At 60.8% G+C, this 16,031-nt stretch overlaps 1 protein-coding gene across 5 annotated transcripts in view; it reads left to right on the top strand.

Annotated features, from left to right (window-relative positions):
* GRAMD4 (GRAM domain containing 4) overlaps positions 1-16,031 on the top strand; it is a 70,612-nt gene that overhangs the window by 43,676 nt on the left and 10,905 nt on the right. For all 5 annotated transcript variants that reach the window (XM_072742458.1, XM_072742459.1, XM_026019830.2 and 2 more), the window contains exons 4-5: positions 11,513-11,633; positions 14,482-14,543. In XM_072742458.1, coding sequence (XP_072598559.1) covers positions 11,513-11,633; positions 14,482-14,543 — 183 coding nt within the window. The remainder of the gene's footprint in view (positions 1-11,512; positions 11,634-14,481; positions 14,544-16,031) is intronic.

Here is a 16,031-nt window from a genome sequence, read left to right as displayed (position 1 = left end):
CCGAGATGTTCCGGTTGCTGGTAACCTGGCCTCCGTGTGCTGGCGTGGCCACCCTGCCTGCCCCCCTCTGTTCAGGAGGGATGCGTTGGGGAGCTTTGGTGTGGCTGGGGACCCAGCCCCTGGGGGGCAGCCGGCTGTGGACGTTCACGCGAAACGCCCAAGTGGCCAGTGTAAGATCCCATTCAACTATCTGTGGTACTTTCTCTCCGAAAGCAGCTGATGATCCTTCGTGGGGAGGAGGAAATAGCCCAAGTGTGCGGCAGCTCTGTTGGTCATGAAATACTGAATGGTAGGAGTGTCCCTGTGAGGAATGGTGTAGGGCAGAGAACGGGAGATGGAAGCGTGTTCTGGCTCGTGACTGGAGGCAGGAGCCCAAAACCGTTAAAGCAGCACGTAAACGAATTAAAAGCATCGTACATTTTCTTTTGGCCCAAAACGTGCTTCAGTGGCTGCTGCTCTCTGAGCTCCCGGGCGCCGTGTGCTGTGGGTTCTGTGCAGCCGCCCAGCTGCTGCTTGGTGCAGGCCCTGGGAGAGGAGGTTAGGAGGTTCCCCAGCAGCAGGAATGGCATGCACAGGCTCTCTCAGAATGTGACTGGGCGTGAAATTTGGATCTTGGAGGAAATGCTCGTGGGGCCTTGGGCCGGGGGCTTCCTGGTAGCCAGGCTGAGCCTGAGGCTCCCCTACCTGTATGTGGGTTGTGTGGGGCCGAGCTGTTTCTCCTTTCTGGGTTGACGTGAAGGCCTGTGGAAGCCTCCCTGGCAATGCTGGAGGATGCTCTCCCAGGGGCCACACCCTGGGGTCTTGTGCCCTTGGGGTAGGGACCATCCTCACTGGGCCAGGTGCGTCTGGGTTCCCTGAGGACGCAAATGGGCACATGGTAGCTCTTGCAGGGCCTTCCCCGGGGAGAGGGTCCCCTATGCTCCTGCAGGCTCTCCTTCCTGCTCCAATACACGGCGGGTCAGTGTGGCTCTCTGTTACCATGTGAGAGGCTTTCTTAGAGAAGCTGCTCAGGGAGGCGAGCTGGTCCACTGCTGTGGCCCGAAGCACCTCTCTGAGTGTCTAGACACAACAGAAGGACCTTGGAGGGAAGGGAAGTTTCTGAGCAGCCAGTGTGGGTGCCTCGAGTGAGAGTTTTCTCACCCACAAAGTCATCTACAAACAGAAGGGCCTGGGGAGCTGCCCGCTCCCTGCTGCTCGGGGGCCGAGGGGGTGTCCAAACGAGATGAGGCGGAGGTGAGACCTGCTGGCGGCAGGGTTAGGTGTGGGGCTGGTCAGATAGCAGATCGGGGCCTGCAGATGCTCGTCTGGGGTCTGGCTTTTTGTTTGTTTGACTTACCTCCTGCTGTTGATTTGGTGATGTTAAGGTGATTAACAGAGGTGAGACTGGGTGTGCTTATCAGGTAGGATTCATCTAGGAAGAAATGGAATTGGCCCCTAAGAAAAAAATGACTTGTCTGACCCACCGGGCAGACCAGGATTCCATATTTCCAGATCCCCTCCATTGGCCGGTGAGACTCTGCCCCTTAATTATTCATTATGGATGTTGGGCCCGGCCCCTCGTGGAGCTCACCACTCCGGACCATGTTGTCCTGGGGCCCAGCCAAGTGTCCTGCCTGCCCAGCTCATGCTTCAGAGGAGAGACCCCCGGTCCTGCCAGGGCTGGGCCTGCTCCCTGGGACCCAGGGCTGCGGGAGTCTTGGGCTGAGGGGTGAAGTTGGGGAGGAAGCTCTAACTCGCCTACTGTTGTGTTATTTTGATGGCTCCGTGTCTGGCAGTGTCATCTGACAGGCCCTTTGGAAGATGACAGGCTTTAGGTCCATGGGGAGTGTTCAGGAGCTCTAGGACCTCTCTCGTTGATGCTCCACCCCACTGAACACCTCACCAGCTCCCTGGGCTGGGAGAAAGGTGGAAGATGAGATCCCCACTTACAGGTGGCACAGCTGAGCCTCCTAGGTGTACAGTGTGGAGAGAACCTGCCGGGGTGGCATGGCTTCCCCATCCTCTGCCACCTACTGGGGTAGTCCCCTCCTGCTGGGACCCTCCTCAGTGTGGATGAGGCCAAATTGGCAGAGATGGGCTGTCCTTGACGTGGGGTTGCCCCAACTTTCCAGCCCTTGAGGGGACTCTTACTTATGCACATTTCATCTCTTGTACTGAGCTAGGTTCTTGTGTGATGGAGCGAAGATAGCTGCTGCCTTATCTGTGGATTCCCACAGCTTAGGCCTGTGGTCAGGCAGCTGTGAGTGCTCAGTGCGTATCTGAGCGGATGTTATCTGTGGGTGGATGAGTCAGTGGTAGGCGGGTGGGTGGGTGAGTGGATGGATGGGTCTATGAGTGGTTGAGTAGGTAGGTGGGTGGATGGATAGATCAATGGTGGGTGGGTGGGTGGATGGATGGATGGATGGATGGATGCATGGATGGATAGATGAGTCAGTGAGTGAGTGGGTGGCTGGATAGGTCAGTGGGTGAGTGGATGGGTGGGTGGATGGATAGATGGGTCTATGAGTGGGTGAGTAGGTAGGTGGGTAGATGGATAGATCAATGGGTGGGTGGATGGATGGTTGGATGATTAGATGGATGTTTGGATGGATAGATGGATGGGTGGGTAGATGAGTCAGTGAGTGGGTGGGTGGTTGGATGGATGGATCGGTGGGTGAATGGGTCAATGAGTGGGTGAGTGGATGGGTGGGCCGATGGATGGATAGATGGGTAAGTGAGCGGGTAGATGGGTAGATGGATGGATAGGTGGGTCCATGGATAGGTGAGTAGATGGATGGATGCACAAATGGACTGTTCCTTCTATCTACTACACCTTTTTTTTCTAACATTTTTATTTATTTATTCATGAGAGACACAGAGAGAGAGAATGAGAGGGAGAGAAAGAAGCAGGCTCCATGCAGGGAGCCCAACATGGGACTTGATCCTGGGTCTCCAGGATCAGGCCCCTGGGCCAAAGGCGGCGCCAAGCCGCTGAGCCACCCAGGCTGCCCTACTACACATGTTTTTGTACATCCTTCAAGATCCCACTGGGTACCTACCAGAACTCTGGTCTTCTAGATGCATCTTTCCTTGGCTCCCATCCTGTCTGGTGTTTGGTCTCTAAGTACGTGTTTTGTATGTGCCTCATTTGCTTCCTTGTACATCTCACCTTGCTGGGGAGTGGAGTCCCTGGCTGCCCCCACCCCAGTGCTGTGTGGGGAACAGGTGCTTAGCACATAGCCCATTGCTCAGGGGACGGACTGGGACCCGGAGGGCTCAGCTGCTGGCACTTAAGTGCTGTGTTGGAAAGAGAGAGGGACCATGGATGGGAGGACTGGGTGCTCACACATTCTTTGTTTCAGAACTGGGTCTAGGGTCCCAGAGCCCAGACCGCAGGTAGCCCAGTGAAGCACATCATTTCCAACTAAAGGGCTGTCGGTTCCGGAGAGACAGCTCTTCTGGGTCAAAACGCTGGCTCAGATCCTATTTCTTATTCTTTTACATGGAGAAAATTTTAACACACTAGTTGTTCACCCAGACCCCCGGTCGGTTTCCCAAGACACACCTAAAACGCCGTGATAGGCCGGTGTCCCAGCAGCCCTTCCCGATGGGGTAAGATGTTTGAGGCGGTGCTGCTTGCAGATTACCGGAGGGCATGGCTGTTGATGGCTTGTAGTGGTGAGAAGCCCAGCAGTGAGCAAAGCCAACGTCAGTCAGGAGGTTTGACCATAAAGGCAAGGCATTGCTCAGCATGAACGGTTTTTCTCCAAAGAGAGGCTGAGGGAAGGGGAGGGAGTTGTAGTGGGTGATTCTTCACTGGTCATCGAAAGTCAAGGTGTGTCCTTGGCTTAGAACCTGACTTGTCACAGTGGGGAGCACACTGTTCTAGCTTCTGAAAGGTCCCCAGTGATGGGCAGAGGGGTGAATTGGGCTGGCAGGCTGCAGGCTGGGCAGTGCAGGTGGCAGCTGAGGAGGGAGGTGAGGGGGCGGATCCTGGGGCCCCAGGTGTGCGGGCTGCCTACCTGGCCAGGTGGCAGGAACAGCTTAGCTTTTCCAGTGGTCTCTGTGTTTGCAGGCCCGGCCGGTGGGAAGGAGTTTTATTTAAGGATTGTCACTTGATTTTTATTTTTGGCTGTGGCTGGGCCTGTTGAATTATGTGCCAAGAGGACTCCTGCTTGAGAGCTCTACTTTTACAGATTTAAAAATAGCCTGGAAGCTGGTTCCTTCCTCCTGGTGACTTCCCTGGAGGCTGGGGTGCTGGGTTGGGCTGGGGCCCATGCTGTCTGGCTGCACGGTGGGCACGAGCCAGGGTGTCCTGTGTTTCTCCTTCCGAGACAGAGTGGTGGTGGGCTGTGGGGAGGAGGCGCCTGAGTCACGGGTCCACGGGCCGGCCCTGCCCCTGCCCTGCTCTCAGACTGGGGCTGAGACCACGTGGGCGAGGACTGCACAAAACGCTTTGCCACAGCGTGCTGCTGTCTCCCTCCTCGCGGGGCCCCATGTCTGTAGCCCGATTGCCTCGTCCCTTTGAAAGCAGCGGCCAGCCACCTCTGTGTGGACGCAGGCTGCAAGCATGACCAGACCGTCTTTTCCTTGTCAGGGTTCTGGAAAGTTCGTCCGTGAGTGGGAGCTGGCTTGTTGGGAACCTGGGCATTTTGGACAAGGAAACGAAGCCTTATTAGAAACTCAACATGAGGGCACCTGGGGTCTCAGTCGGTTGAGTGGTTGAGCATCTGACTCTTGATTGCAGCCCCGGTCATGATCTCAGGGTCCTGGGATGGAGCCCCGAGTCCGGCTCCATGGGGACTGCTTGTCCCACTTTCTCCCGCTCTGCCCCTTCCTCCCAACACACGCCTGTGTTCCCTTTCTTTCTCTCTCTCTAAAATGAATAAACAGGCAGCCCAGGTGGCTCAGCGGTTGAGCACCTGCCTTCAGCCCGGGGTGTGATCCTGGAGACCCGGGATCGAGTCCCGCGTTGGGCTCCCTGCATGGAGCCTGCTTCCTCCCTCTGCCTGTGTCTCTGCCTCTCTCTCTGTCTCTCATTAATAAGTTAAAATCCTTTTAGGGCAGTCCCGGTGGCTCAGCAGTTTAGCGCCGCCTTTGGCTCGGGGCGTGATCCTGGAGACCCGGGATTGAGTCCCAAGTCAGGCTCCCTGCATGGAGCCTGCTTCTCCCTCTGCCTGTGTCTCTGCCTCTCTCTCCTTCTGTGCCTCTCATGAATAAATAAATAAATAATCTTAAAAAAAAAAAACTTAAAAAAAAATAAGTTATATAAAATAAAATGAATAAGCAGGGGCGCCCAGGGAGCTCAGTTGGTGAAGCGTCTGCTGTTGGCTCAGGTCATGATCTCAGGGTCCCCGGCTCGAGTCCTGCATCGGGCTCCCTGCTCAGCGGAGAGTCTGCATCTCCTTCTGCCCCTCCCTCATCATGCTCTCTGTCTCTTTTTCTCATTCAAATAATTAAACTCTTTAAAAAACACATGAAATTAATAGATAAAATCTTTAAAAAAAAAAAAAAAAGGAAAAGATAAGTTCATACAGACCATGGACACCCTGTGGGTCCAAGGCTCCCTCTGGGCTCACGGCAACCCTGCCCCCTCCCCGCCGCCCAGCCTGCAGCCCAACTGCTCTGGTGGGACGTGGGTGGCGACAGACGGCGCCTGGGGAGCCGCCCTGGTTTTCCTCGGGGGCACCCACCTGGCGGCCTCGCTTTGCTCACGTGGGAGTGACCTCGTGGCTCACGTGGGGGACCTCAGGGAGGGAACAGATGAACCACGGTGCTGACTGCTCTCTTGCTACGCCCTCGGGTCCTAGAAGGTTCAGGGGCTCAGGCTCTCCCCGGGCGGCCGTTCTGACCTCCCTGCCTCCCACAGGCCCTGTCTGCCCCTGGCCGCCTGTGCCAGGTCAGCACATGCTCAGGGGCCCAGGAGGTCCTGCTGTGAGACCGGGGGCTCCGCACGCTGGCCGCGAGTGTCCGGGCCCAGGGCCCGGGCTCCGCGGGGCGATGGCTGACGACCGCCTGGCTCTGGGGTCAGAGTGTCGGGGCAGGAGTGGCTGAGGGGAGCCTCCTAGGTCAAAGGCGGCTGCCTCAGGCCGTGCAGCTCCCTGTCCCACCCCCATCCTGTCCCTATTTATGTCCCATCCCTGCCGTGCCCCTGTCTCTGTCCTGTCCCCATCCCATCTCCATCCCATTCCTATCCCATCCCTGTCCCATCTCTGTCCCTGTCCTGTCCCTGTCCCCATCTCCATCCTTGTCCCTGTCTCCATCCTCATCCCTGTCCCCATCTCCATCCCTGTCCCTGTCTCCATCCCTGTCCCTGTCCCATCCCCGTCCCCGTCCCCGTGGGAGGTTGGGCAGGACGTGCCACCTTTTGAACGACTAGCTCAGCAGTTTCCGCTCAGCAGGAAATCGGCCCTCCTGGTTCTGTCTCAGGGGGGTGGAGGGTGGAGAGGAGGATCGATGGCCTTTGTGTTGCCTAGGCCAGTGCTGTGCCACTGTGAGTGACCTCCGTATGTCACCGGGAGGGGAGTGGGCGGCATACCCACTGCTGGTGGGATCACGGCTCCAGGCTCCGTTCCAGACGTGGCGGTGGGGGGAGAGGCGCTGGCTGCACGGGAGCCCGAGCTTACCGGAGGGAAACGGCCCCGATGTGCTGGGTGGTTCCATTCATCGAGCTGTGGTTGTGCCACCAGCAAAGGAGGCCCCAGAAGAGGTACGCATCCCCTCGCCTCCTTGCCAGGAAGCGGCCCAGCACATCTGCGGGGCTGCGAGAGGCCGCCCTGGCCAGTGGGGGCACTTCATGGCCCAGGTCTGGGGGTGAGGGGGTGAGGGAGTGAGGGGGTAAGGAGGTGAGAGGGTGAGGGGGTGAGAGGGTGAGGAAGCAAGGGAGTGAGGGGGTGAGAGGGCAAGGGGGCGAGGGGGTGAGAGGGTGAGGGGGTGAGGGGCTGAGGCCCGGAATGTGGGGATGGCGTGCCTGCCGTACAGGGCGTGGACGTCCTCTCGATGCCGGTGGCTTGGTGCTGGGGTGTCCTCGCTGCCCCGCTCGGGGCCAGGCCTTGTGCTCTTGCTGCCGGTGTATCATGTGAGAACCCGCCACGGCGTCCTCCCTCACCTGCTGTCGGGTCACCTGTCTTCACTGGCTCTCCTGGAGCCCAGCCGGGCCCTGGGCTGTCACCGACAGCGAGACAGCTGGGGCTGTGGGCCCGAGTCGGGGGCTCCTACAGGTGGACGTAGACTTAGACATGGCGTTGACAGCGGTCGTGTTTGCTGAGCCTGTCCTTGTGGACCTGTGTCACCTCTAGGAATCCCCGTCCAGCACCCCGAGGAGGACCCATGATAGAGCGAGATCCATGAGCAAATGTGACGAGGGGCCATGTTCAGTTGGTGGGGAGTGTCAGGGAGGTTACTCGGGGAAGCGGCGACTTTGGGACTGAGAGGCAGGGAGGGGGCACCAGCATGTGCAAAGGTCCTGGGGCAGGGGCAGACTGAGCATCTGAAGACCTAGAAGGAGGTCCTGGCGGCTTGAACCCAAAGAGCAAGGATGAGGGAAGCGCAGGGGGAGAGGCAGCCGGCGAGGTGCAGTGGGGGCACTTGTGGGGTGCTTGGATCTTATCACAAGGCCCTGCCAACTTTTAGGCAAGACAGCAGCAGGTCCTGACTCATTCTGACTTAGATTTTCAGGGGAACCCCTGACTGTGGTTTAGAGCCAGATTGGAGGGGGTAAGGGGGCCAGTTAGGGACCAGGGTGGGAGCGGAGACCAGCAGAATGCCTGGGATTGGGGGTCCTGGCAGGAAGTCCTGGGTGTGGTAGTGGCATGGGTCCCCTGGGCCATAGCCTGGCCTGGCTGGTACCACGAGGGATGTGGGGGCACGCAGCTCGCCGGCAGGGACCCTGCCCTCCTGTCACCTGGCTCGCTGGCTGCCCTGCCCTTGCCGCCTGGCCCGGCAGAGGCCACCCCTCCTCTCAGAGCTCCCTTCGCACAACCCCTTTAGGAACCGTGTTCTGTGCCCCAAAGGGGGGGTCAGGAGGCCTAGGTCTTCGCCCCAGGATGGAGGGGATCTCGGGGGGAAACCGTGGCTGTGGGAGCTGGGGGACAGCTCCCCATGGCCTTGGCGTGTCCTCCAGGCCCCCATGTTGGGGAGGACCTTCTCCCAGAGAGTCGCGGTGGGAGGGGCCCGGGGGGGCAGACAGTGTATGGGAGGATGCTGGGGTGCAGGCGCTTGCAGTGGGGCGGACCCCGGCAGGGTGGACACACGGGACAGCCCCGAGCGCACCGGTATTTACTGGGCCAGCGGGCCCTGGCACACCGCAAACCTGAGTGCTTCTCACTGGTGGAGGCGAAATCCAGAAATCCAGTGAGCCACGGGCTCCCCAGGCAGGAGGTGTGGCCACGGCCGAACACCCGGGCTCTCGGGGCAGGAGGGTCTTCTGACCTTGGGCCTCGCGACCCCCCACCCTCTGTATGCCGTCGGGAGGGGCTACCCTGCTCTCACGCACACTCGTGCTGTGAGCCCGTCTGTGTCTGGGGCCTCCGGCTGTCACACTGACCTTGGCCTGAATTTGGGGGGTTCAGGTCTGAGGAGGCAGCCAGGACCAGAAAGGAAGCTGCCGGCCGCCCCAAGCACCCCCCCCCCCCGCCATCCCCTGGCTGAGAGAAGGCTCCACCAGCAGGGCTTCCATCCAGGTCGCTGTCCTTACTGTCTGTGTCCCCGAGAGGGCGGGCCTTTGGGTTGCTTCTTCATCACAAGTGTCCTGGTGCCCGAGGCTGTGCAGCCCTCACGTGCGACGTGCGGGACGCACCTCTACCCAGGAGACCGCGGCCACCTGGGCTCCTGATCGCTCTGCTTCGGTCCTGCCCAGGCCCCAGTGGGCCCCAGCCTCAGCAGATTTGTTTGGCGACTTTAACTCTGCTCAAGAGGGGAAATGGGATCACCAGCTTCCAGCAGCTGCTGTGGAGGAGGCTGATCCACAGTATTGGCCCTCGGCAGCCCTGCCAGCCTGGAGAGGCATCTGTGCGGGGTGTATTCTCCGTGGGGGCTCGTGGCTGGGCCACGGCACATGTTGGGGGCTGCTGTGGCCCATCCCCGCAGCACCTGCCTCTCCCTGCAGAGTGGTCGGTGTGTCTCACTGGGTACCCGTGTCCTACTGGGACATGGGGGCCGAGCCCAGCCCAGCGAAGTAGCAGTTTCTCTGCCCATCACGCCTTCATGGTCATCTGTTCCCAGGGCGTGGTGACCCCTCCAGGATGAGAACCCCGAGAAGTCAGGGCTGACATCCAGGCAGTGTGGGAGGGGCATGAGCTCCATGACTTCGTGGGGCTGTGGAGAGAGCGGGGTCCGCTGCGTGCCCGGTTTAGAAACAAGGCAGAGCCATTCCCCGTGTGACTTGGGTCTCCATCTGCAGGAACCTTGGGCCTGAGGGAGGGCCTAGGATGTCCAGATGGACACAGTTGCATTTTATTGTGATATAAGCGTTTGGTAATAGGGTTTGCACAGGACTCGGCATAGTCCTTGAGAATTGAAAAAGTTGCCTGAAGCCAGTTGTCATTCCCCAAATGTTTGTGGGGTGACTGAGTTGGGAGGTCACGCTGCAGGGCAGTGAAGGACTTTCCTGCGAGGCCAGCCGGGGTCCTGTGCCCCTGGGTGGTGCCCACAGGCCAGGGCTTGCTTCCCAGGAGCAGCGCAGAAGGCAGGGCCCCGGTGGTTGGTGCTCCCTCCAGGTCAGCTGCTCGGTCAGAACCTGGAGCTGCGCGGGCTACATAAAAGCTCCGCGGCATAGTGTGCGGGCGTGGACTCTGCAGTGCGGATGGGCTGCAGGGTGAGCCGGAGGCCTGGCCAAGCTGCGTGCTCACACCCAAGGAAGGCTGAAGCTGGGTGGGCAGCCACCTGTCAGCAGGTGTCCCGCCGAGAGCCTGGCTGGAGCCAGCCCACCTGAGCTCACACCCTGCTGTCTGCTCCCCACAAATGTGTGCATTGAAGGCCTCTCCTCTGGTGTCGGCGGGTCAGGAGGTGGGGCTCCCAGGATGGGGTTAGTGTCCTTGAGAGAAGAGGAGGAGATGCCCAAGCCCTCTCTGCCACATGAGGCCATCACACAGTGGCTGTCGCCAGGCTCAGGAGGCACCCTGACCCCGGCCTCCCAGCCCCCGGAACGGCTGTTGTTCACGCCCCCCAGGCTGTGGTATTTCGTCCTGGCCGCACGAGCTGAGATACACCCCTCTCCATCACACACAGTCTCAGAAGCAGGAGGCCGCGTCTGTGTAGATGCTCGCAGGGGGTCACCCCCGGGGGATGGGGCAGGATGGAGGCAATGGAAGGCCCGGGGGGCCTGTGGGGTCTGAAGTGGGCTGTCTCCGGATCCGCGTGTCCAGCGTGTGCAAATGCTGTGAGGCGCCCACTTAGGATGTGAGCCCCGTGTGGGCTGCATCTGTGGGAGTTCCCTCTTGCCGCTGCACCAGATTTCCACAGACCGAGTGGCTTAAAATAGTGTGTTTATTCTCTTACAGTTCTGGAGGCCAGAAGCCCCAACACAGTGAGGGGCACGTGTTGGCAGGGCTTTGTCCACCCCCCTGAGGTTCTAGGGCAGGGTCTGTTTCCTTGACTTGTCTGGCGTGATCCTGGGCTGAATCCACTACCCTGGAGGCCTCATCCCCGCACCTGCCAGTCTCCTTCCTCCGACCTCTGACTCCTGCCTCCCCTTAGGAGTTTACCTAATGGTGATGATGCAGGGCCGGGATAATGCAGATACTCCCTGCCCCTCCAGGTCCTTAACTTGCTCACACCTCCAGGGTTGCTTTGTCCACGGAAGGGACATGGTCCCAGGTCCCGGGAGTTAGGCTGGGACCTCTTTGGGGACCATCACTCGGTTTATCACACACTACGGTTAAAACCACAAGTCTCTGGCCGTGGGTTTGCACCACTCCTGGAATTAGGTCCTGCGTCCGGCTCTGCACGCCCCACCCCCCGACTCCTCCCTCAGCTCATGGGCCCTCCTGCCACAGGCTCTTCCCCCAGGAATCTGCCACCTTGCTCTTCATCCCATCTGGTCCCGCCGGGACTGCAGGAGCGCCCCGCTGGTCCTCCTACTGTTGCTGTTATGGGTCAGCGGCGCCCGGGTGGTCTGCCCCCGGCAGGAGCTCTGCTCCGTGGTGGCGGCCTCCAGACCACAGCCAGGGCACACGCGTGTGTCCAGGCCATGTCTGTGGGGTGACCAAGGGCTACCAGGATCCCTTCCTCTGGGGCATCCTGGTGGTGGTGGCGACTTGGCGAGGTGATTTGCACCTGTTTTGTTTAGCAAAGAACTCCTCCCATTGCTTCACCTCCGCTCTGGCCCCCACCATGTCAGAGGAGCCCCGGTGACCGGTCGCCCCTGCAGGGCTTCCCCCCACGAGAGGGGCGGGCAAGCTGCCATGGCCTGGCCGGCGCAGACGGGGCCCTCTGTCCGAGTGTGCTGGAACCCACGCCTTCCATCAGCACCGCTGCCGCCGCAGGGGCAGAATGGACCAGAGGGCTGCTCACCTGGCAGTTCTCTCCCCCACAGAGGAGGAGCTCCGGAAGCTGAGAGAAGAAACCAACTCAGAGATGCTTCGGCAGGAACTGGACCGGGAGCGGCAGCGGCGGATAGAGCTGGAGCAGAAGGTCCAGGAGGTGCTGAAGGCCAGGTGAGCGGGGGCCCGGGCCCCCCACTGCCCGCTCAGACACTCCCTCGCCCCGGAGCCCCCCACGGGGTCCTGGCGCCCCTTACCGCGCCATCCCACTGCATGCAGTCACCTCCGGGTTTGCCCGCCACAGATGGTCCCTGTCATCTTGGCAGGGCCCCGCCATCCCGGAGGGTGACAGGCGCCCCCAGCTTCTGGAGGCGCTCTGCTGTGGGATGGAGCCGTCCCCGGTGCATGGCCGCCTCGCACCCCATGCCTCTGCCCACAGGAGCTGGGCCGCTGCCTCACGGTGCTACCAGCGAGAAGCGGGTCTTTCCAGAAGGGTGTTTGTAGGCTCTGAGAGCTGTGCCCCCCCCCCCGTCCCGACAGAATCCCAAGAGGCTCCCTGTCTGTCCATACGGCCTGCAAGCTGGTGGCCTGGTCGACAAGGCCCCTGCTGGGACATACCAGCCAACGCTGTTTTCTCCCAGGGCAGACGAGGGCATTGTTACTGTCGTGTCTGGCTCTGGTTCTGACGACACCTGCACTCTGGGTACCTCGCTGCATGGGGTTCAGTTGGTGGAAAGGAAAAGCCTCCTCCTGTTGCACGGCCAGATGCTGGCTTCCTGTCCGCTCTTCTCCGCTGGTTGTCAGCTCCCAGGAGTTGGTGGCGTCTGGTTCTCTTTGGAGAAAGGGTCTTTTGTTTCAGGCTCTGTAGGTGTTTCCGACAACTGCCGTGTGCTTTGTAAGGCCTTGCCTGTCCCTGCAGGGCAGTGTGGCTGTTGTGGGGTCCCTGGGACTCCCGGTGGGGGCCTCAGGCTTGTGAGGGGAGTGACGGGCCCTCCTCTGCCATCCTGCCCTGGCTACGAGGCCGGCGCCCCTTCCTAGACGTTGGCATGTGGGCCTCGACCTGCACTTTACCTGATGTCGAACCTTCTCACGTGGGAATCCTTGGACGTTTTCATTATGGAAAGGGGTACAGCCGGGGACCGACTCAGATGATGCTGAGAGACCCAGGGTGGTTGGAGGTCAGGGAACAGGGCTTTACAAAGGCAATTCAGGCCCGTCCACTCCGGGCTTGTCTGGTTGGTCATCGGACATTAGTGTAGGTTGTAAGGGTTCATGGTTGTTAGAAACCCAGGTGCCTTTCTTCGGAGTCAGTGAGGTCACATGGCATCTGTGTTTCCCAGAGGCCACTCTGCTTCCTTCTCACCTTCTGTGGAGTGGCAGGTGGGACTGTGTACCCTGAATGTCGTGGGCTGGGGTGTCCTGGCTCACTGTCTTTCCTTCTCGTCAGTCTGTCTCGTCCATCCAGCGCACAGACCACGATGGGTCTGTATTTGGGGTGATGTGAGGGGGGACAGTTCTGTCCCCCGGACACCTGCTCCTGTGTCCTGTGTCTCCATCCCCCTCCCCCCGGGGCACCTGTCCCTGTGTCTCCATCCCCTTGGAGTAACAAGCATGGGAGTCCAGAACGTCCCCACCAGCCACCCAGACCCCAGATCTACCTGTGTCCTTCACCTGGGCCCAGGCTTGGGTGGGGGCCTGTGTCAGTGCTTCTCAGGTGAGCTGCATCTTCCAGAACCTCTGGGCTGGGCAGAGACATCCCGGTCTGGAGGCCATGATGCATGCCTGGGAAGGGAAGGCACTGGGCCAGGTCCTGGCATCTCCCACATGCCCTGGGCTCCTCTCCTGTTCTCAGTAAACCCCCGTTTATCGCTGGTGGCTCTGGGCATGGACAGTTGTTCGAGCGACCTGGCCACAGGGAGGGGCGGTCGTGGAGGCCAGGCCCCCTCCTCCGTGACCTGGCTTCCGTCCTGGGGACTCCACCTCTGTCCTGTGTCTTCCTCATCATTGCTCCGTGAGGCTGCAGGCCTGGCTCACCCTGCTTGTCTCCCATCGAGCTTGTCATCCTGCCTCTCGCTGTAGATGACAGTCCTGGGGTTCAAGCCCGCAGAGCAGGTCAGTTCGTGGGAGTGTGGTGTGAAATCCCACCATGTGAGCAGGGCAGAAACCACCCCCCCACCCCCCAAAGCCAAGGGCAGGCTCAGGCCGGAGGCTCCTAGCTCTGCTCTCTGTCCCGGAAGAGCCCTCTCTGTGCCCCCCAGACCCTGCAGAGGCTTGCCAGGGGCCACTTTTCCCACATCCTGGGGTCCCTGCTGGACCAAGAGCCCCAGGAGCAGTTAGTGGTGCATCAGTGGCCCCGGGGCCAGTACAGAACGAGGCCGGGGCATCAGCTGTGGCACGAGAGAGGGTGCAGCCTGGCCTGAGCACCCCCTGAGGCATGGGGGCAGAGGGCGTGGGGGCTGGGCCAGCTGCATCAGGCTCTGGAGCTGAAAGTCAGATCAATAGTCAGGATCTGGCAGGTGGACAGAAACTCTAGGAGAGCCCTGTGAGGCGGGTTGACCGCTGTGGCGGGGCCGCAGGGGCGGGAAGCCAGGCAGGTGGCTGGCACGGGCCGAGCGGGGACCTGGGCCCAGCTGGCCAGCGCAGGGGTCACCTAGCCTGTGGCCTCGCACGGTGCTTGCTGGCAAATGTCCTTTTAGCAGCAGGCGAGTTAATTGCCATGAGGGCTGTTTATTGTGAACTTAACAGTTGAGAAGCACATGTGTTAATAGAGGAAAGAGTCGTAGATTCATGAGACATCTTTTATTTGGTTGTTAAAAAGAGCTTTGAAGCATGTGCCCATCGTGCTTTGGGCGTCGTGGCCTGGGCAGAGCCACAGCCAGCGTCGAGCAGGGGCTCCCAGGGGACCCCGCTGGCTAGACCTCACTTCCGTGCAGCCAGGTCCCGTGAGTGCTCGCGCTTCCCGCAGCCCTGATGCACACGGTGTTGTGGACTAACAGGACTCCTGCTTCTTCTCCCCTCTAAGGACCGAGGAGCAGACGGCTCAGCAGCCTCCGAAGGGGCAGGCCCAGGTCAATAACGGAGCAGGTAAGCCCCCGGGGGCAGCCGGGACGGGTGCTGGGGAGCAAGTGCTCCTCTGCCTGCCTGGCCTGCTCACTCTGGCGTCGGCTCCCCCCGGACCAGCCTGGGTCTCTCCAGCTGTGAGTTGGCGAGCTGTGGTAGCAAACACAGGTTGTTCGACAAGACGTGATTTTATTTTCCTGTAAAAATACCACCCGGCACCTGTTCCCGCCCGTCCTGATAGAGAAGTGTCGTCATCGTCGTCCCACTGGCTTCTTGGCCACTGACCTGGTGGCCCGGGTCCAGAGCCTGGTGGTCCTGACAAGGGTTGAGCGGGCAGTGGGGTCACCATGGTCAGGTGTGCCCAGGCCCTCCTGGGTCAGGACCCACAGCCCCGTTCTCTGCACATTTTCTCCCCGCCCTGGGCCGTGTTCTGCATCCTACCCCAGCCTTTGTACTTCCTAAAGCTGCCCTGGGAGGAAACTGGATTTTCTGCCCATCTCCCTAGGGGTCCAACCCGTGCTGGGCCTGGCCCTCCCGTCTCCCAACCTAGGGCCTGTTCCCGCAGGCTGACCACTGGTGGGCACCCTGTCTGCACTGGGACTTCACAGTCACGCTGGAAGGGCCTCAGGGTTAAGCCTGTCGCATGCACACCTGAGGAAACGGGGACCCCCAGGGGGAAGCCTCTGCCAGGGGCACACATCCTGCCTTCTATAGGGGAAGAGGTCCCCTTCCCGGGGACTCTGGTGTGGGACAGGCTGGCAGGCCAGTCCAGGTACAGGATTGGCTGCTGTGCCCTTGGCAAGCGTCAGGGAAGTGGAGGGCGGGAAGACCCCAACTCTCTGGGTCCCCAGGCCCAGGGCCATCTGGGGTGGTGGTTACAGGGGCGGTGGGAGGCGGGGACGGGTGTGCAGCAGGGGCGGCCGGCTGCGGACGGGGTCCTGGCCTGAAGGTGTCTGGTCAGGCAGCGGGCCCGGCCTAGACGGGGGCGGCCAACCACAGCCCTCCGTCTGACTTCATGTTTTTAAAAATATTTTTACATTTTTAAATGGTTGGAAAAAATGGAAAGGGTGTAGATGTCGCATTCCAGCACCCGTAGTGTGGTTTCACGGGAGCGCAGGCGGGAGGGTACGGGTCGCATGCCCTCCGCTGCCCCGCAGCGTCACGGTGGCTGTTTGCCCGCTACCCGGCGTGCGCTGCGGGTGTCCAGGTAGGGTGAGCAGCCCCCGCCCCGCAAGCTCCACTTCTCCAGGCCTGCGGCCCTGGACCCCAAACCCCGACCCTCAGAGCCCTGGGGCGCCCGCCTGGCCCTCCCTACGGTGGGGGGACAGCGCCCCCTGTGGGCGACTCTCTTCCCTGTATAGCGTTCGCTTGTGGTTTCCTCTGGGTTTGCTGAGGCTGTGATGTGGGTCCCTCGGGGAAGGTCTTGGGCCCATGAGCCGAGGCCGCCTCCTTCCTTGGGGCCCCCACCAGACACAGCTCAGCCGGTGTGACAGCGGGGGGCCCCGTGTGGCT

This window comes from Vulpes vulpes, chromosome 16, assembly GCF_048418805.1.
Source record: "Vulpes vulpes isolate BD-2025 chromosome 16, VulVul3, whole genome shotgun sequence".
In the NCBI taxonomy this organism is placed as follows: Eukaryota; Metazoa; Chordata; class Mammalia; order Carnivora; family Canidae; genus Vulpes; species Vulpes vulpes.
Note: the sequence above shows the minus strand (reverse complement) of the source record. Positions and strands in the feature narration are given on the sequence as shown.